A 19,578-nucleotide genomic window follows, 5' to 3' on the forward strand; every position below is an offset into this window, starting at 1 on the left:
TCCCCCTGCAGCTGTCAAACAATGCCTGCTTCTCTTGTCCTCGGGTCCCTTTGCCAACCTGAGCCCTCCTTACATGGCTCCAGAAGCGTATGTCCCTCAACCCCTTGGCTCTCCATCGCCTGGCTATGTGTCGCCCTGTCCCCTTCCCTCTCTGTCCCCTGGCTGCTTGTCCCTCTGTCTCCCTGTCCCCTTTACTCTCTGTCCCTTTGTCCCCCCATCCCCTTTGCTCTCTGTCCTCTGTTCCCTGTCCCCTTCGCTCTCTCCGCCTGGTCGCGTGAGTCTGCTGTGCTCTCTCTACACCCTCCTTAGTCTCTTTGGACAAACACCCCTTTTCCTCTACCCTGCATTTTTTCCATTTCTCGAGAACATCCTGCTTGAGTGTCTCCCCTGCTCCTGGGGTCTTTCCTGTCCTTCCCTTCAGCCCTTAGAAGTCAGCTGCACCAGACCCTGGGGCCGGGTTTCTTCCTTCTCTTCCATAAAGTCTAGAAGGGGACGGTCATTCCCCCAGGCTGCCCTCCGCTCTCTCCTAGGGATCAGCTCCTCCTCATTGGGCAGCGAGGTGACGCAGTGAGTGGAGCCTGGGCCTGGGAGGTTAGAAGACCTGAGTTTGAGTCCTGCCTCAGAAACTCACCAGCTGTGTGACCTTGAGCCACCACCCCCTGCTTCAGTGTCCTTATCTGAAATGAGGGTGATAATGGCTCCTGCCTCCCAGGCCATTCTGAGGATCCGATGAGGTGGTGCTGGGTAAGCCGGCGCTGTGGACAGACCTAGGGCGGAGCTTCCCTTGGTGACTCCGCCTCTTCTCTGTGTCATCAGCAGGAATTTCTGCAGCGTTTACTGCGCGTGGGCTCTGTCACGGGAGATGGCGGGCAGATGTCTCAGGACATACAAGATGTGGAGAAGGGGAAGGCCTGGGTCTGGAGGACGGCCTGCCCAAGGCGAGAGATGCGGTGGGGAGGGCAGAACGCAGGGGCTTCTCAAGGACAGTGCCCACCGAGGCACGGCTAGGGGCCATTTGGTGCTCTGCTTTTGGAAGAGGGAGGGAGGAAGTGTTAGCCCCGGCAGACCCTGCGGAGGCCAACGCTCCAGCGCCGTGCTCGGGTCGCCCGTGTCCCAGACTTGTGATCTGCTTGTTGGCCTCCTTCAGTCCAGGTGGTCTGTAGCGCTCTCTCCATCATTGGACTCTACCCCAGACCTCAGCCGCACTTCTCCTGTGAGGCTTTTAAAGCTGCAGCCTGCCCTGCCCACTCTCTGCTGTCACTTGTGAACAAGGGAAGCCTCTCCACAGCACCGTCCAGCCAGCGTGGCACCCCGCTACGTCTGGGCTCTGGACCCGCTTGGCCCCTTCCTGCTAGAACCTCTAGATCTGCTTGCTTGTTGACCCACCTTGGAGCGTTACTCTGCGGCTCCTGGCCTTGCTGGGCTTTGTTCCTGCCTCTTTTCTTGGATTTTTCCTCCTCAGCACTCCTGGGTAGCCCGACAGACACCGCTCTCCCTGTGTCCTAGTTAGTCTCTGTGCTGATGACAGCAGACCATACTAACAGCCTTGACATAGCCTCAGAGGTTTGCAGAGCACTGTTCTTACATTAACTCCCCTGGTCCTGGCCAGAAGTGCGTCACCCTCACCTCCAGGTGCCGCTCGCCCATCTCACAGCTGCTGAGTGGCCAAGGCAGTCTGGGATTCAGGGCCCGTGCCCAGTCCTCTGCGCCCAGCTGGGCTGCGTCCATGGACAGTTTGATTTCTGCTTGTGTTTTATGCTGAAAACCCTTTGGATTAGGCCTGCATGACAGCTGGCTGGACATAGCTGCCCCCCAGCTTCTGGGGAGTGCGCACTGCCCCGTTCTGTAGGCCGCCGCCCCACAGGCTCCCTTCTTAACCAGCAGCAGGCGTCCCTGCAGACCTTGGGGCTCCCTCCAGCCTTTGTGCCCTGGGATCCCCAGCTGAGGGCAGGCATGGGAGGGCCTTGGGCCCTCAAGGGGACAGACGGACACGCTGCCTCACTAACTCCTCCTCCTCTTCTCTCCCTCCCTGGTCCTGACTGGACGATCGACCGCCTGGTGCGTTCTGTGGGTCTGCTCATCCTTCGGAGGACCAGCAGCTTCTTCCTCAGAGCATCTGACTAGGGAGCGCCGGGGATAGAGCTCGACCTGCATTCAGGAAGACCTGAGTTCAAATCTTGCCTCGGACACTTATTAGCTGCGTGACCCAGGGCAAGTCACTTAACCTCTACTGCCTCAGTTTCTCCATCTGTAAAATGGGGATAATAATAGCGCCTACCTCCCAGGGTTGTGAGGATCAAATGCAATCAGATTTGTAAAGTGTTTTGCCAACCTTAAAGCTCTCCATAAATGCTTGGTACCTCTCTCCTCTTGGGAGAGCCTCACACCTTCTTTTAGCTCTGATTAATTGTCCGGCTCCCCCTCCGCCTCTGCACAGCTCTCTGCTCTCAGCGCTCTCCAGCCTCCTGGCTGCCGGGTCTCCCTCTTCCAGCTCCAGTGCCCTGCCCCATCAAAGCCGCCATCTGGTTTCCTTTAGTAACAGCAGGGGTTGAGGCGCCTTCACCCCAAAGGGGAGGTGTCCAAAGGCAGGGCTCCCTGACCTCTGCTGTGAGGCGTGGGAGCACCTAATGTTGGACATTGTCCATGGCTTGGTTAGTTTTGCTGAAATGTTTTTCCTTTTTTTGAGGTAAGGGAGGGGACAGATAAATAAGGAAATGCATTTAGCATAAAAACAAAAGATGTCAATAAAATCTGTTTTTAAAAATGTGACACTGGTGCAGCATGTTCCCAAAGAAGAGAGACAAGAGCCCCTCCCTCCCTGCGGCTTTTTCAAAAAAGGACTGGGGGAAACTGGAAATAAATTTATAAAGCAATCAACAAACGTACTTGGCTGCCACTGTATGCCAGGCAAGGAGCTGGGCACTGAGAAGGGAAAGACAAATAAAACGGCCCCAGCCTCAAGAAGCCTCTGTTTCAGGGGTGGAAGTAGGAAGCATCAACGTGTATGAAAGTGGGTATAAATTCTGTACAAAATCAATATGTGACAGTTGGAGGGGGGGGCACCAGGGAAATTAGGAAAGATGGTGCTTGGGCTGAGCTTTGAAGAAGAGAGGGTTGGGGATGTGAGGGCCCGGCAGATGGGGCAGGTGGACCATGCAAAGTTGGGGTGGGGAGGGGCAGAGGCAGCTTTGGCCGGACATTCCAGAACGTGGATGGAGTGGTAAGGCTGCAGAAGGGGGCTGGAGCGCTTGTGCTTCTGCTTCGGCGTGCAAGGGAGGGTTTTTATTTTGCAGGGCAGAGGGTTTGGGGAAAATAGTGACCCTGAGATGAAAGGTGTGTGGAGGAAGCCCGAACAACAGCTACACTGGGCTGGCTGAATGTGCTTGTCCTACCCTCGGGCTCCTTAAAGACAGTGATGGGTGTTTAGGGCTCAGAAGATGTACAGTCTTACTTTGCTGTTCTTTCTGTGAGGAAATGGTCGAGTTTGTTAAGGTCACAGTAGAGGAGAGGCAGGAGGTTGAAGCCAAGTGGAGAAGGCTTTTGGATGCCCAGCAGAGGTGCTGCCCGTGGTCCTGGAGGCCATAGGGGGTCCCTGGGAGTGACGCTGTCAGGTCAGCCCTGTTCTTTAGGACTGGCCCTTTGGTGCACGGTGCATTAGTTTGAAGGGTGGATTGGGTAAGAGAGGGTTGGGGTTGACATCGGGTTTAGACCAGTGTCTTACACCACACGGGAAGATAAATTCCCAGTGGATAAACTACCTTACTAAGGAGACTGGAAGGAGGTAACTTGCAGATTCGTGCTTTGGGAGCCATTATAGAAAGACAACAAACCAGAGACAGATCACAAAAGGCAAACTGGGCATCTTGGGAGCTTCGGTGACAGCGATGGAATTCTTCCTCAATCATTTACCAGCTGTGTGACCCAGGGCAAGTCCCTCGATTTCTCCCCCTCAGCCTCATCTGCACAGTGGGGCTCATGAAGGCATCTTCCTCCCAGGATTGTTGGATAAGCTGAGTTGTGCCATGTATGCAGAGCACCTTGCAAAACTTAAAAGAACTATGTAATGGGCAATTGTGATTTTGTAAAATTAAAAAGTTTTCACGTGAACAGCATCAGTATAACTAGAAGAGACAACGCTGACTGGGGGGAAATTCCCTCCTTATTAAACCTCTGATAAGTGTCCATTCCTACAGGTCCATCTCCATCTCCCCACCCCCACCCTCCTGACGTGACGTCCCTCCTGACCCCTTAAGTGACGTGCCTGCCCTCCTCCAGTCCGCGTGTTTTCACCCAAGCGGACTGTGTTATTTATGTATGTTCCTGTTGTCTCCCCTTGTCAGAGAAGAATTTCTGGCTTAACTTTCTTACTGCCATTTACTTAAAATGAGGACAACCTGTAACTAGCTAGACTCTGCAAGTTCAGAGACAGCTCTAGCCCTGGCCTTAACGGGTTAGTTCCTGCTCCATGAGTCTGCAGATTCAAGCTTGAGGGGCATAGGTCCAACATTAATCCAGCACTGCGCTTCCCCTTCTGCCATCTGTCCTTTGGTCAGTAAATCATTCCCTTCCCTTCTTTGTTCTTTGAAATTCCTTGGTACCCATCCTGCTTATGTAACTGGGAGTGCTGTCAGGCCGCTCGCTGGTCTGGTTTGTTCAATGACGCCTACACGCTGAGCCTAATAACCAATCTCCGTGTCTTGACCTTATGATCGGCAGCAGAACTGAAGGGTACAGTGCCCAAGGACCTGAGGGTCACACCCTCGAAGGCAGGGACTATTGCATTTTTGCCTTTGTATCCGAAGCCCCATTTCCTTGTGCCCCAAATTCCTTCCTTTTACAGAAGAGGAGGAAAGTCATTCCAGCCTGGTCTCCTGTGTCTTCAGTTTCTAGTGCTTGTCTATGATGCAGAGGGGATTCCACCCTGAAGCCAAACCCCTATGGACAATGAAAACTTAAGCTGTGTTCTCGGTAACCAGCACCTGCCACCCGCCCCTTTTACTGTCCCACAAGCAGCAAGCTAGATTTCTCCCTGAAGTATTTCCATTCTGGCTCTCATAGAGACACCTCTGCTCCCTCTAGATGACACCACCTTGCCAGCACTGTCTGCACCTTCACCCATTCCCCAGATCGCTACTCTAGCTGGCGATGGTGCTTGGATTACTCTTTGCTCCTCCTTGCCACTTTCAGGCTCTCCTACCACCATCACTCAGTAACCTCTCCCCACCTTGAGGTTCGCTCAGTCCACATCTACAACCAATCACAATCCTAGGAGCCATTGTCGACCACTTCCCTCCACAATGACTTGTGTGCCTGGCTCACAGTCTTTCTCAGCTCCTGTCCTCAGAGAAAGGGACCCCAGCATGCACGTGGATATTCCCTCAAAGACGTAACCTCACAGTTCCTCACCTTCCCACCCCAGCTCAAGCACAGCCAAGATGGGCATCCCCTTCATCTTGCTGTCACCTGTAAGTGCACCATGTCCCCGTTCACAGGGACTCTGAAGTTCCTTTATCTGATCACGGTCTGTGGTCATTCCACCTTCCCGCTGCCTTGCAACCCCCAGACCGACGTCTTTGTTCCCACTGCTAACTGACCTCCAGTGCCGCCCTTCCTCAGTTCTGTCCCAGACCATCAGCCCCACACTGGCCACATTCTTCTTCCCCATCTTGGCCTCTTGGGGAACCAGGTCAGCCCTATACCATCCTCTAGAACCCCCCCTCCCCCATCACACCCTGCCTTCCCTCGAATTGGTGAATGAAGCCATGGGGGAACATCATGGCACTGTTCTAACTGGGTACCCACAAAGCTTTTCCAGTCTCTGCTGGGCCCTCGTTGCTGCCAGGCTTCCCTCTCCAGAGCAGCTCTTCCAACCTCATCCTCCCCCACTCAGCCGACAAGCTTTCCTCGTATTCCTGAAAGATTTGAAGCCGTTGGTGGAGAAGTGGGAATCTCCCTCACAATCACACACCTCTTAATCCATATTTTAGACAAAGCCTGGGATTTGAGAGGTGGACAGGATTTCCAGAATTCATTTCTTGTTCAAAACCAGAGAATTCGTGCTCAAGAGAAATCTTACAAATGCAGGAAAGCTTTCGTCAATGACTTGGCCATTTATAAATCATGATGGAAAGAAACCTAAATGTAGACAATGTGGAAGATCCTTTAGGTGGATGTCAGTTCTTACCGATCACCAGAATATTCACTCTTGTGAGCAATCCTGTGACTGTAAGAAATTTGGGGAGATCTTCTGCCAGAATCCAGACTTGATTACACAGGAAGGAATTCATAGTAGAAAGAAACCATGTGAGAGTAAGGAATGAGGAACAGCCTTCACTTGGCGCTCCTACCTCATGGAACGCCAGAGAATTTCTCTCTGGTGAGAATTCTCACTGGTGAGAAACCCTATAAATGTAAGGAATGTGGAAAGGCCTTCAGGCAGAGCTCCAATCTCACTAAACATCAGAGAAGTCACACTGGTGAAAAGCCTTATGAATGTAATGAATGTGGAAAAGCCTACAGCCAGAGCTCATCCCTTAGTTAACACTTTAGAATTCATACTGGAGAGAAACCTTATAAATGTAAGGAATGTGGGAAGGTCTTCAGGCAAGACTCACATCTTGTTCGACATCAGCTAATTCATACTAGAAAGAAACCTTATGAGTACGAGGAATTTGGTAAGACTGTTAGCCAGAGTTCAGACATCATTAAACATGAAATAAACCATGATGGAAAGAAACATCCAAGTCAAACTGGGGAGAAACATTATGAATGTGAAGAATGTGGCAAGACCTTCAGCCAGAGCTCAAGCCTTAATAAACACCAGAGAATTCACACTGGAGAGAAGCCATACAAGTGCAAGGAGTGTGGGAATGCCTTCAGGCAAAACTCACATCTTATTAGGCATCAGCAAATTCACATTAGAAAGAAACCTTATTCAAATCAAGTCAGCAAGCATTTGTTGTGTGTGTACTGTGTGCCAAACACTGTGCTAATTGCTAGGAATACAAAGAAAGGGGAAAACACCAGTCCTTGCCCTCAAGGAGCTCCAAGTCTAATAGGAGAGAAAATATTGATGCAAGGAATGTGGGAAGGCGTTTGGCCAGAGATCAGATATTATTAAATATGAAAGAAGTCATAGTGGAATGGAGACACATAGGTTTGAGGAATGTGGGCCAACTGGAGCCCATACCTCATTAAGCACCAGGGAATTCACACTGTGAGGAATCTTATGCATGTAAGGATTGTGGGAAGACCCCTAGTCAGGCTCCACCCTTAGTCATCCCCAGATAGCTCACACTAGAGAGAAGAGCTGCCAGAACACAGTTCTTCTGAACACCACAGAGAACACTGGAGACAGAGCTTTTGAATGCCAGGAAGTAGCCCTTAGTTAGCAGTGAAGAATTCGTTATGGTACAATATAATGCAATAAATGTGTACTAAGTGCCTATGCCAGGCACTATACTAAAGACTGAGGATACAAAAAGGTAGAAGGAAGTCCCTGCCCTCAAGGAGCTTACAGTCTGATGGGGGTGATGGAAGGCAAGCAAACATACAAAGCGAACTCTGTACAGGATAAATGGGAAATAAAGGAGGGAAGGCCCCAGAGTTAGGAGAAATTGGGGAAGGCTTCCTGTAGGAGGTGGGATTCTAGTTGGGACTTAAAGAAAGCCAGGGAGGTCACAGGTGGGAGGGGAGGAGAGAGAGCAGTCTGGGCCAGCACAGCCAGAGAACTTGCCAGGAGCTGAGAGGAGGGTTGTTCGATAAGTATCAAGACCAGCATCCCTAGATTAAAAAGGGTGGTGGGGGGTAAGCATAAGAGAAGGATAGGTAGGAGATGGGGCCAGGTTGTGAAGGGCCTTAGACACCAGAAAGGTGTTGTACTTGATCAGGAGGCCATAGGGAACCACTGGGGGAGTGTGATCAGACCTGCACTTGGACTAGAGTGGAGAGAGCCTTCAGGCAGGCAGATGCCTTCACTAGCCATTGCAAATAGTTCAGGTATGAGGTGACAGGGGCCTGCGCCAGGAGGGAGAGGGGTAGCACCATCAGGGGGAGAAGGGGACATATTCAGATGTTCTGAAGGTAAAAACTACAGGCCTTGGCACCATAGAGAGGGAGGGAGGAGTCTAGGATGTCTCCTAGTTTGGGAGCCTGAGGACCTAGGAGCAAGGTGCTCTCTATAGGAATGGGGAAGATGGGAGGGGGAAAGATAAAGAGTTCTGTTTTGGACATGTTGAGGTTACTGGAAATATCTGTGTGGATGCAGAGTAGGGAGATGTAAGGGAAGGCAGAGGAAGAGGTGGATCATGGTCCAAAGAGGGGATTTCAGATGTCTTGACCATGGAGGTGGTCCATTTGTGAGTGATGGCAAAGATCCATCTTTGTGACTTAGGTGGGATTGAGGAATAGTTTGGGAGAAGAGGAAAAATTGTAAGCCAGGTAGTGATCTCATTGGAGAATGACCATCTCTCCTGGGAGTTTAATTGGGGGTTAGACATGAATAGCGTGAACCCTAAGGGGAGAGAGGTGAGTGAGTGATGGAGCAAGGAGGATTTGGACTTCCCACCTTGACCAATGAGCCAAGGAAGAGTGAGTAAAGGGGCGGAGGGGGGACGCCTGGGGCATCACAGGGGAGTCAAGTCTCAGAGCTAGAAGGTGGAAGGAGATCTAAGATGAAGGGAAGTTTGCTGCCCGTGGAGGAGATATTTCAGAGGAAACAACAGAAGGGATGTGTGGGACTTAGGCTGGAGCTTCAGAGTGAGTGGGAAGGGTGAGGGAATGGGCATGCAGTGATTCCCAGGGGCTGGGGAGCAGATTTGGTGATGATCAACAGGAATTCAGAGTCATTGGGAGGGAGGTGAAGGGTCTGACCAGGTAGTGGAGGGAGGAGGCCAGGGAGGGCTGCTGCTCTCAGCCCTGGAGGTTCTCTATCTCTGTTGGAAGACTGGGCTGGTGCAGGAGGGAGAAGATGCTTTCTTTGGGCAAAGTGTGTGTCTTCTCCAACTTTGTTTATAATACAGGTTTGGCTTTTACTTAGGCGAGGGTATTGTGGACTGGTTTTCAGATTTTTGTTCCGTGGGGCTGCATCACTGCCCAGCCTGGTCCCAATAGCTATTCCTCAGGGCACCCGCCGTTCCAAGGAGATGGGAAGCTCTCACTCCTAGCTCCTCTGCATTCTGACGTCTTATCAGCCTACAGACTTGGGCCTAAGCAACGAAGAAAGATGGGCATTCAGCAAAAGTGAGGGTTCGGGAGCGATCCTACAGTAGGCATAGCAGCTGTGCCCTTGCTAGCCAGTGAATCCCCAGGCTTGTGTCCTCCCCTCCTCTACCTAGGCTCTTGGGTCCCTACACTGCTCACCCCCTGCTGATTTGGCCCATCCTCAGTCCACTTTGCTGTCAGTGTGGCTGTCCCCAGGCTCAGTCCTCTCCTTTGCTATTTCACCAGGAAAAAACCTTAACAACGTAAGAAGTGGGAAGGCCTGATCCAGAGGTCAGTCACTATGGGATATCCTATTAATAATGGAGAGAAACCTTAGGGATATAAGGAATGTGGGGCAGTGTTCAGCCAACCCTCCCATTTGAATTTCAGTAATCAGAGAAGGGGGCAGCTGGGTGGTGCAGTGCATAGAGCACTGGGCCTGGAGTCAGGAAAACCTAAGTACAAATCCAGCCTCTGCTACTTAGCTGTGTGACCCTGGCCGAGTCACTTCACTCTATTTGCCTCAGTTCTTCATCAGTAAAATGGGGATAATAACAGCACCCACCTCCCAGGGTTGTTGTAAGGACCAAATGACATGTGCAAAGCATCCCAGGGCCTGGCACACTGGGCGCCATATAAATGCTTGTTCCAAGGAGCTCGTCCTGGAAGGAACACCTTCAAATTTAAGGCATCTGTGAAAGAAGAGCAAGCGGTCACGGCCAGCCGCGGCTTCCTTTCACCTCACACTTCACAAGTGTGTACACGCTAACGGGACAGCGATCAGAACCGGGAGAAGAGAGAAGTTCTCCCGAAGAAAACCTTGCTGGAGGATCAGCATAGACAATGATGGAACGAGTAAATGAAAGGAGACTCTAATGCGGTGCAGAAATCCCTGTTCGGAATCCCGCTTTGTCTGCGGTGGGAAATGGGAACGGCCATGAGCACCTTGTGGGGTGCACTGAGCCATCGCTGGCACCAAAGGATGCGAGGAGAAACTATGGCAGTCATGCAAGCCCTTGGCCTTTCCTTGGTACATTATGGCAGGCTCTACCCAAATGCACGAGAAATCAAGGTCTTGGAGTAGAGAAAGGGCAGTGATGCAGCCCCACGGAACAAAAATCTGAAAACCAGGCCACAATACCCTCGCCTAAGTAAAAGCCAAACCTGTATTATAAACAAAGTTGGAGAAGACACACACCTTGCCCAAAATGGCATGGAGTATGCTACCTTTTAACCTGGGCACGCACCTGGCAGCAGGCGAGTGGCAAGATCAGGCTGTTCTTTTCTGTTTGTTTGCTTTGATTTTGTACATCCTAAACCCAAGGGGCAGGGTGTCCTTGAATACTGCACTTGGCATGCCAGGTCTGACCCAAGTCATCGTGGGACAAGGACACGGAAACTGATGACAGCCTCCGATGCTGGGCACAAGGAGGGCATCTGTTCTGGTCTTTGGAGAAGCTGCCCCCAGAATTAGAGGCGTCATTACACCAAGCTCCAGCCTGTCCCTGCTGTCCCTGCAGCCTTCTACCAGGACCATCGGAATGCCAGATGGCACTGGAGATAGAGAGTCCTAGCACAGATGGAAGGAAGGGAAGAACCATTTATAAAGTGTCCACACTGTGCTAGGCACTTTGCAAATATTATTTGATGCTCACGGCAACCCACGGAAATAGGTACCTTTATTTACCCCCATTTTTCAGCTAAGGAAACTGAAGCAGGCAGAGGTAAAGTGACTTGACCAGGGTCACACAGCTAGTAAGTGTCTGGGGCTCAGGCTCCTGACTCGGCACTCTACCCCCTGTGCCACCTAGCTGCCTTGTAAAAGACTAGGTAAGCAAGAACAAAAGCAAAACTGCACACTGTTGCCCAGTGTTTTAGGTACCTGCGAGTACAAATGACTGGTTTTATTCATGGAAAGCACGATGCATTATTATTTGTCACTGCACCCCCAAGGACCACTTGGCTTTTCCAGTTGAGCTTCCTAAGAACAGGCTCGATTTTGCTTATTTCTTTATTTATATTTGCTTTATTATGTTTTGATTTTATTCCCATTTCTTAGGATAGTATTATTTACACAGTAAGCATTTACTGAATGCTTTTGCATTGGTGCATTCATTCATTTTTGACAAGAACTTCTGGGAAATCTGGAAAGCAGTAAGGCAGCAATCAGGTCTGCCTCAGCATCTTACTCTGTGTCTTGTGTACTTTAGAAGGAAACGACAAACTCAGAATTGATAGACAACCTGGGTCCCAGAAGAAAATTAAAAGGAAAAAAGGGCCGAGTCTCTTTTCACAGCCGTGGCTACTAGGGGAAGAATCCTTAAGCAAACAAGGAACAGAGGAGATCATAAAAGATAAGCCAGTTTTTGACTATGTGAAATCTTCAAGCTTTTGCACAAATAAATTCATTGGAGCTAGGCTCAAAAGGAGACAGTAAAGGGGGGGAAATCTGCATCACACACCACTAATGAATCCTCTCGAAAATATTGATAGAAGTACCTAACACCAAGAGACGTTCCCTCCTAAAGGGGTGACGGACATCGTTTTTGAAAGAGCTGCAGACAAGTAAAAACCACATGAAAACAGACTCCAGATGGCTAGTGAGGCTGTGCCTTTCGCCCAGCAGGGTAGCCAAGGTGACAAAATGGTGGATGCTGAGGGGCAGCAGAGAGCCTGGCACAATAATGCCCTGTGGGTGGATGATGTGCTTCCACTGACCCACAGCTTCCAACTAGAGAAGAAAAGCAACCACACCACCTGCACCCTTGACTCAGCTGTCTCCACTACTGGGCACACTACCCCAAGAGGCCAAAGACCCAAGAGTTGAGTGAATATGTGCCAGAATATTGGTAGCAGCCCACTGTGGGAGCAAAGAATTGGAAACAAAGTGGGTGCCCATCAAATTCAAGTGGGAAATGGTTCAGGAAAATGGCACGTAAATTCAGTGGAATATATATATATTTTTTGCCTTCTTTTTGGAGCGGGGAAGGCAAGGCAATTGGGGTTAAGTGACTTGCCCAAGATCTAGTAAGTGTTAAGTGTCTGAGGCCAGATTTGAACTCACTTCCTCCTGACTCCAGGGCCAGTGCTGTATTTACTGCTTCACCTAGCCGCCCCAATTCAGTGGAATATTAACCTGCCACCATATAGTGTTTACTTAAAAACTGATGAAATAGTGAAAATGGGGAATTAGGAGTAACATGAAAGGAAGAAAATCAGCATTTATTTAGCCCCTTCTAAGCGCCAGGGCTTGTGCTGAGTATTTGATAAGCATCTCGTTGGATCCTCACAACTCTGGGACACAGGTGCTAATGCTGTCCCCATGCTACAGCTGAGGAAACAAAGGCAGACAAAGGTGAAGTGACTCGCCCAGGGTCCCACAGCTGGAAAGGGTCTAAGGCCAGAGCGAATTTGGGTCTTCTTGACTCCTGGCACAGCTCTAAGCATCGCACCATCTAGCTAGGGAGATCTGTGAGTGCAGGGAAAATACAAGCCAAAGGAATGACTCGGCAACAATACGAATGGAGAGATCAGGAGGAGAAAATGGAGGTCCAAGTACGGGAAGAGGAAGGAAGGTCGTGGAGAGCAGATCCTGCATAAGTTTCCCTCCAGGCAGGGTCGGGGTGCGGGGGCAGGCCGAGCATGGAGGCTCCCCGTTGTCAGAGGCCATCCCCCAAGCTCTGCCAGGGTTCTTCAGCTCAGGGAGGATTGGCTCTAGAGGGGGAGAGCTGGAAACTACCGTGGAAAATCCACCCTGGAAAAGGGACCCTGGGGAACTTGGCTAGAGATGGCCAGCTGTATCCCAGCAGAACAGTCTTTGTGGAGGCCAGTGGGCTTTCTTCGAGGCAGCAAAGGATGGTATAAAGAGTGCTTCACTGGCCCTGGAATCCAGTGGTCCAGATTCAAATCCTGACTCTGACGCAGTAGCCGCGTGACCTCGGACAAACCTCAGTTCCCTCATCTGTCAAGTGAGCGAGTTAGACAGCCCTCAATGTAGGGTGGCACAGTCTAATCAGTCCTTAAACTGAAGTGAAAGGGGAAGGGAGAACACTGCCTGTGCACTTGCAGCAAATTAGGCAGAGCAGAAAGCAGACTATTGGTGAAGACTCTGAAACTTAGAGGAAACAGCCCAAGGAAGGAGCAGAAATAAAGCTCCCAGCTCCCATGTGTCCGCACCAGCCTGCGGCTGGTCCTTGCTATTCAGAGAGGGCTGTGACCTCACCGGGCAATGTCTTAACTTGTGCGTGAAGCGGATTCAAGTGAGCAGAGCTGCACAGACTCCAGCCTCACAGCCATCCAAGTCCAGGGCAAAGTCCAGCCAGCAGGGGTGCAGTGGCCGACCCTAGCGTCTTCCATGAATGGCCGAGACCTCAGATTGCCACAGCCCCTTCGTTGGCCACCTCCAGGACACTGGAGCACACTGTCCTCCGCCGGTTACACTGGAGGTCTTCACGCTTGGGGCAGACATCTCCGAACTCACCGGCGGCCAGGGAGGTGGGGGGCCTTGGGGCCTGCTCACTGCCCACTGCCCTCCACTGGGTTAGCCTGTCTATTGAGAGACGTCTAGTGGGGTGGGGCTGCAGAGCACGTTCCAGCTTCTGGAGAAAAGTGTGTGTAACACAGAGGGAATGACAAGTCCTCCTGCGAGGAGGCCAGCCTGGCTGCCGAGGTAGCAGAGTAGAAGACTGGGGCTATGGAAATGATGGGGGTCACAGGGACTCCAATCAGTGACCAGAGTCCCTGCTGTGCAGTCTGGAAGGAACTCACTAGGCCCAAGCAATCTGTGAAGTCAGGATTGTAAAAGTTTATTATTACGATTTACAGCAGGCAAGAGTTCTTAGTGAACCTGCAAACTTAAAGAAGTCATAGGTATAGTTTTTAAGGAGTTACAACTGTAAATGAGATGCCAATTATGATAACTAGGTAGGTAAGGGTGGGATTAGGGAGGAGTTAAGGAGTGGTCAGTGCTTAAAGGAACATGCACTTTAATATCAACTGCGCAGGTATACTGCCCATAATTCACTGGGAAATAGCCCAAGGAGGGGCTACCTGGAGGTGTGGTTTTAGGCCTGAAACATCACTAAGTCAGCTAGTGGTCAGGGCTGACTGAGAAGTTGCCTTCATGTTTGACAAGATGGAACAACAATGCTTGATTCCATATGTGTATAATTGGCTAAGGAGTTAACCTACAGATAGTACATTGAAGGATTCATAGGTGCAGCTGGCCATTATACTAGGGGGAGATAAACAGTTCATGAGTTGTTGCCAGGCAGAGTGCTGGCAGGGGGGAGGGGCAGAGTTAATGCTCTGAGGCTGGAGGGGGGGGAATGTGATTTTACAGACTGATGTTACAAATATAGACACCCCAAGCACCCCATCAGAAAGAGCAAAGGGTCTGGAGGCAGGAGGGGCTGAGTTCAAGCCCAGCCTCAGACACTTACCAGCCATGTCACCTTGGGCAGGCTTCACCCTGCTTGGGGATGACAACAGCATCTCCCTCGGAGGTCACTGTGACCTCCGATGCAGCCTGGGCTTGGCACATAGTAGATACTGTATAAAATGCTAATTATTCTCAGTAATATCCATTTGGATTGAGGTCCCTGACTGGAACAAAACAGGAGACGGGGTCTTGTCTCCTGCGGAAGAGGAGAGGTGACATGCCTTCCTTCCTACAGGAGCTCTCCTGCCTGATCTCCAGCCCCAGCTGGTAGACCTGTAGACAGAGCACAGGAAGACCTGAATTCAAATCCTGTCTTAGACAATTAGCTGCTTTGTGACCCTGGGCAAGTTACTTCAGCCTTCTCTAACCTCATCTGTAAAGTGAGGACCATGGGTTCTGGTGAGGATCCAGTCTGTAAAAGGTGAGGCAGGGGCCTTCCATAAAGGCTTGTGTGCCTCCTGCCAGATCTCCAGCCTCACGGGGCAGTCTGGAGGAGCCTCAGGGGCCTCCCTTCTCCTGTGATCCTGAGGAGAGGGGTGCCTGCCTCCTGCCAGATCTCAGGCCTCCCATGACATGGTGAGGCAGAGAGGTGGACACCTTGCCATCACTCCCTCATGAGTAGTGCCACACTGTCACACCCGGCTCCTGTTGCTAAGGTGTGGGGAAAGGTCACCAAACGTTCCTTCAGGCCTTGAGGAAGGACAGGATGATTATTTTCCTTCTGCTCCAATTTCTTGCCCCCTCATAGGACCTGCCCAGGGCTCTGAAAGGATTCCAGCCTTAGGTCCTAATTCTATTGCCTTTGAAAATCTCCGAATTTTTCACTTAATGATTACCAAACTGCCACCTATCCCAGTTATTCTGAACCCCTCCTGTGTTCCCCACTCTCCCATTCCTTATTCCTTTCCTCCTTGATCCTCCCACCCCAGAGTTTCCATCTCAACTTTACTCACACCCGTCGAAGGACTGTCTGTACTTTCTGGAATGTCTGCTCCAAAGGCGACCAGCTTGCTCTCCTATTAGATCTTGTCCTTTCCCAATTCTTCCAGTTCCTGTCTCTCACCGAGGCCGTTGCTCCTCTCTGAGGACCCCACTCCCCACCCCTGCCCCAGCCTCGCTTACCAGTGGCACTCACTGGGAAAGGGAGGGGAGTCGGAGTACTCTGTGCTCCCCATTACCGCTTCCACCACCCCCACCACCCCCAGTGAGCTCTCCTCCTTTGAGGTTCACACAATCTGCATGCACCATCCAGGCCAAATTCCGCACCAGGACGCTCCCTCATTGAGTACAGCACCTGGCTCTCAAGCTCTCTCCTCCCCAGGTCCTCTCATACACGGGGACTTCACATGTCCTGATGCTCCTTCAAACACACCAACCCCCACTTCCTCAGCCTACTCATGACCCACTCGACCTCAGCTACACAAAATGGTGGTGATGCCCTTCATCACCCACAAATGCTCCTGTCTGATCACAATCCCATCTCTCTTTGCCTTTCCAATACTGAGCTCTGCCCCTCAGTTCTCTGCCAGGTCACTCCTGCACTAGCCATACTTCCTCCTATCCCTGTCTTGATCTCTTCGCGAACCAGCTCAACTCTACACTGTTTTCTTCTCTTGAGCCCATGTTGCCAGTCTTGTCCTGCCAGGGCTCGCTCCCACCATCCCCTGCCTTCCCTCCTACATATGTGCTGCTGTCTGAAGCTGGGGGGACATCCTGAGACTGCTGACTGGATCCAGTAGAAATCTATGTGGCACAAGGCCAACTGGGGCTTCACTTTTCCACTTGCCACAGCAGCTCTTCCAAACCTTGCCATCCCTTCCCTGACTTCCCATGGCTCCCTGTGCCCCCACCCTGGCCCCAGAGGTCATGCTCTAAGAGCCCTCTGCCACAATTGCTGCTACTGTCACTTGAAGAGGTGGTCCTTCTCCTCGCTGAGGCAAACCCCTTCCAGCAGACTGAGCTCCCTCATCCTCACTCCATCCTCACACACCCTCCCTTGATCCTTCCTTCCGTCCCTGTTTACTCTCATCTCGCATCTCTTCTGCCTTTTGTGGTTAGCATCTACCCCAGGTGCCTTGGCCAACTCCCCTCACCCTCTTCCTAATGCTCTATGGTCTGAATTCCAGCCGCATCATCCAAGCAGAACTGCCCCCTCCAGAGCGTGCAGCTGTCTTCTGAGGACCAAAGACAAGGGTCTTTTCTCAGTCCCTATTCTTGACCTCTCTGCAGCCTCTGAAGTCAACTGTCCTCTTCTCCCTGGGCTTTCAGGATGTGCCTCTATGACACTCCTCAGCCTCCTGCCATGGTCATGCCCAGTGTGGGCATCCCAAAGGGCTCACTATGAGAATGGGCATCTAAGATCTTCCCTGCCCCCAGGCCCTTTGATAGGCTTACGTGACTCTGAGAACCTTCCTTGATTTGAAAATATTCTGTGCCCCCTAATAGGCTGAATGTTGTCACCTGGAGCCTGTGTTGGGAGGCTTGCTTTTCAGGAATGCCCACACCTTGATTGGGCAGGCTTGTGACATTCTCTGAGCCAGGAGAAGGCGATATAAACCCTGATGTGAGGCTTTGCTTTGGGGCTCACTTTGAGAAGTGTTGTGTGATCTGACCAGACGAGACTCTGGGCAGCCATTGAGCTCCCGGCTTTGAAAGCCCAGATGTTGGTGCTTCCCTCTCTGGTAAGGATGTGATGGTCAGACAGTTGGAGGCCTGTCTGCTGATGTTTCTCCGTCTGTTTGTAACCTCTGTATATGCTGAAGTTTGGGGTGCTGACTTTCGCCCCTGAACTAAGTAAATGATATGTCTGATTGATTAAAGCAAGATTGTTAACCCATTGTGAGTTGCTTTCTTTTAGAAAAGCAGATGTAAGAACCTGAGCTGGCGGCCACCCTGGGGTGCTTGCTGCGGCCTCTTCTCTTCTCCCTCTGTACGACTTCACTCGGTGATCTCATCGGCTCGCACGGATTCAACCATCACCTCTGAGCTGAGGATTCTCCCGTCTTATCTTGCCCAAACTTTTGGCCAACATCCTGTCTCACATCTCTAATGGCCTATCGTATCTTAGGCTGGATGTCCCGCAGGCATCTTAAACTCAGCACGTCTAAGACCGCACTCGTGATCTTCAGCCCACATTCCTATACTGCTGTGGGTACCCCCATTCTGCGGGTCCCTTGGGCTCCCAAGCGAGGCACCTCCCCGACTCGCCACCAGCACCGTCCCCCAGCTCCCATCTGCTGCCTGCTGACCTAACCTTGGCAACATCCCCTGGGCCTCCTTGTGTGCCGGCCCTGGGCGCCTCATAACGGGACCAGCTGAACTCGTCCCTCGCGGCCTGGCCTTCGTGCCACAGGTGTCTGCCCACTTCGGTTCAGCCCTGCACACGCAGCCCTAACGATCCCCCTCTCAGCGCCAGGGTTTTGGCCTTCCAAGCCCTTTCCAGGCTTCCTACACGGCGCCCGGCGACCAGTGGTCTGGGGGCGATGAGCAGCCCCGCCGCTGGGCGTCACGCGGCCCCCGAGGGAGCAGGGAAGGGCGCCGGCTGACCGGCCCCCCCACAGCCTCCCCGGGGGAGCCCCGGCCCGCCCTCACCCCGCCACCTCCTCCAGGGCCGCTTCCCACGGGAGCGGGAAGCAGAGGAAGCACGCGACCCGCGCGCGTGGGAGCCTCCCGGTAACGCTCCCCCTTACTCCAGGCACCCCCGGGACGCCCCCAACATTCTAACACCCCCAAGGGCCGGGGGGGAGGGCAGCTCCTGGGGCCCACGGCTGGGGCGCGGGGACCAAAGGGGCGTTCCCGAGGGGGGCGTGTACCCCCCCAGTGAGGGGGCGGAGCCCAGACTGCGGCGGTGGAGGCGCGGGCCACGCCCTCCGCCAGGACCCGACCAATAACGCGCCTCCCAGGCCGGGCACAGACCAATGGGGGGCGCCCCTCGGGCTTCCCGCTGCGCCGGGCTCCCCCAGGCTCCAGACCTGCGAGCACGCGCAGCTCCACACTGACACACAGGTTCCGAGGCAGTGACACACACGCCCCTCTCAGTCACACGCGTGCCCACGGACACGCGCAGCGGCCACAGACACCAGAGGAGGCGGTGGCGCAGGGCGCATGCGCGCCCAAGGCCTCGCCCCTTCAGCGGCGCGCTCCCCCTGGGTCGTGACGTAAGCCTGGACGTGCGCTTGCGCGCGGAGCTGTCCGACGGGGTTCCCAGAGGCCTCCGCGGGCTGCTCTGCCTTTGTACCCAGCCGCGGGCCGAGCTCCGGGCGCGCAGGCGCACACTGACCGGGGCGGCGAGCGCGAAGCCCAGGCGGCGGGAGCTTCCAGAGAGGCCGGAGGGAGCCGAGGTGCGTGACGTCACGGGCCCGCGGGAGGGGCGGGGTGTGTGACGTCACGGGCCCCGGGGGGCGGGGAGGCAAGGGTGTGGAGGTTTGTCCTTGGGTCTGTGTGTCCCTGTGTGCCTTTGCGCGCGCGAGCGGGATGTGACTGGGATGCCACACGCGCGTGTGCGCGTGTCCTCGCGTGGCTGGCGTGGGCTTGGGGGTGTGGCCGTGACTGTGGTTGTGTTTGTGCTGCATGCTTGGGCGGGTGGAAGAGCCCTGGGTTCGAGTTCTGCCGTGGCCACGCCCCCAGCCCCTCCCCCAGGCTGACATCCCTGAGATGTGGGTCCCTGCCCTGCGGTGCTTCCCCGCTCCCCAGCCCTCCCACGCGGGCCCCCTGCAGTGGACCTTCTTCCTGTGGGGGCGTGTGCGGGTGTGAGTGCGGCTGGGCGGGGCTGCCAGCCCCTTCTCTTCATGCCCTCAGCCCCCTGCTGAGCCCTGGTGCCCCCCGATGAGCCCTTCCTCCTGAGCCCCTCCCCCTAGTGTCCCCTACTGAGACCCGGCGCCCCCCCCATGAGCCCCTCCCCCTAGTGCCCCTCCTCTGAGCCCCGGCGGTCCCCCCCC

The 19,578-nt window shown here is 53.1% G+C and overlaps 1 protein-coding gene across 1 annotated transcript in view; it reads left to right on the plus strand.

Moving 5' to 3' along the window:
• LOC138170849 (uncharacterized) overlaps positions 1 to 19,578 on the plus strand; it is a 41,179-nt gene that overhangs the window by 3,094 nt on the left and 18,507 nt on the right. The window contains exons 4-14 of the mRNA XM_069100355.1: positions 817 to 1,159; positions 1,633 to 1,733; positions 1,850 to 2,071; positions 5,080 to 5,209; positions 6,550 to 6,879; positions 13,406 to 13,460; positions 13,608 to 13,695; positions 17,709 to 17,788; positions 18,051 to 18,313; positions 18,518 to 18,646; positions 18,774 to 19,015. Coding sequence (XP_068956456.1) covers positions 817 to 1,159; positions 1,633 to 1,733; positions 1,850 to 2,071; positions 5,080 to 5,209; positions 6,550 to 6,879; positions 13,406 to 13,460; positions 13,608 to 13,695; positions 17,709 to 17,788; positions 18,051 to 18,313; positions 18,518 to 18,646; positions 18,774 to 19,015 — 1,983 coding nt within the window. The remainder of the gene's footprint in view (positions 1 to 816; positions 1,160 to 1,632; positions 1,734 to 1,849; positions 2,072 to 5,079; positions 5,210 to 6,549; positions 6,880 to 13,405; positions 13,461 to 13,607; positions 13,696 to 17,708; positions 17,789 to 18,050; positions 18,314 to 18,517; positions 18,647 to 18,773; positions 19,016 to 19,578) is intronic.

Source organism: Petaurus breviceps, unplaced genomic scaffold (assembly GCF_028583685.1).
Source record: "Petaurus breviceps papuanus isolate PSGF00001 unplaced genomic scaffold, PetGlider_PUasm1.0 398, whole genome shotgun sequence".
NCBI classification, from domain to species: domain Eukaryota; kingdom Metazoa; phylum Chordata; class Mammalia; order Diprotodontia; family Petauridae; genus Petaurus; species Petaurus breviceps.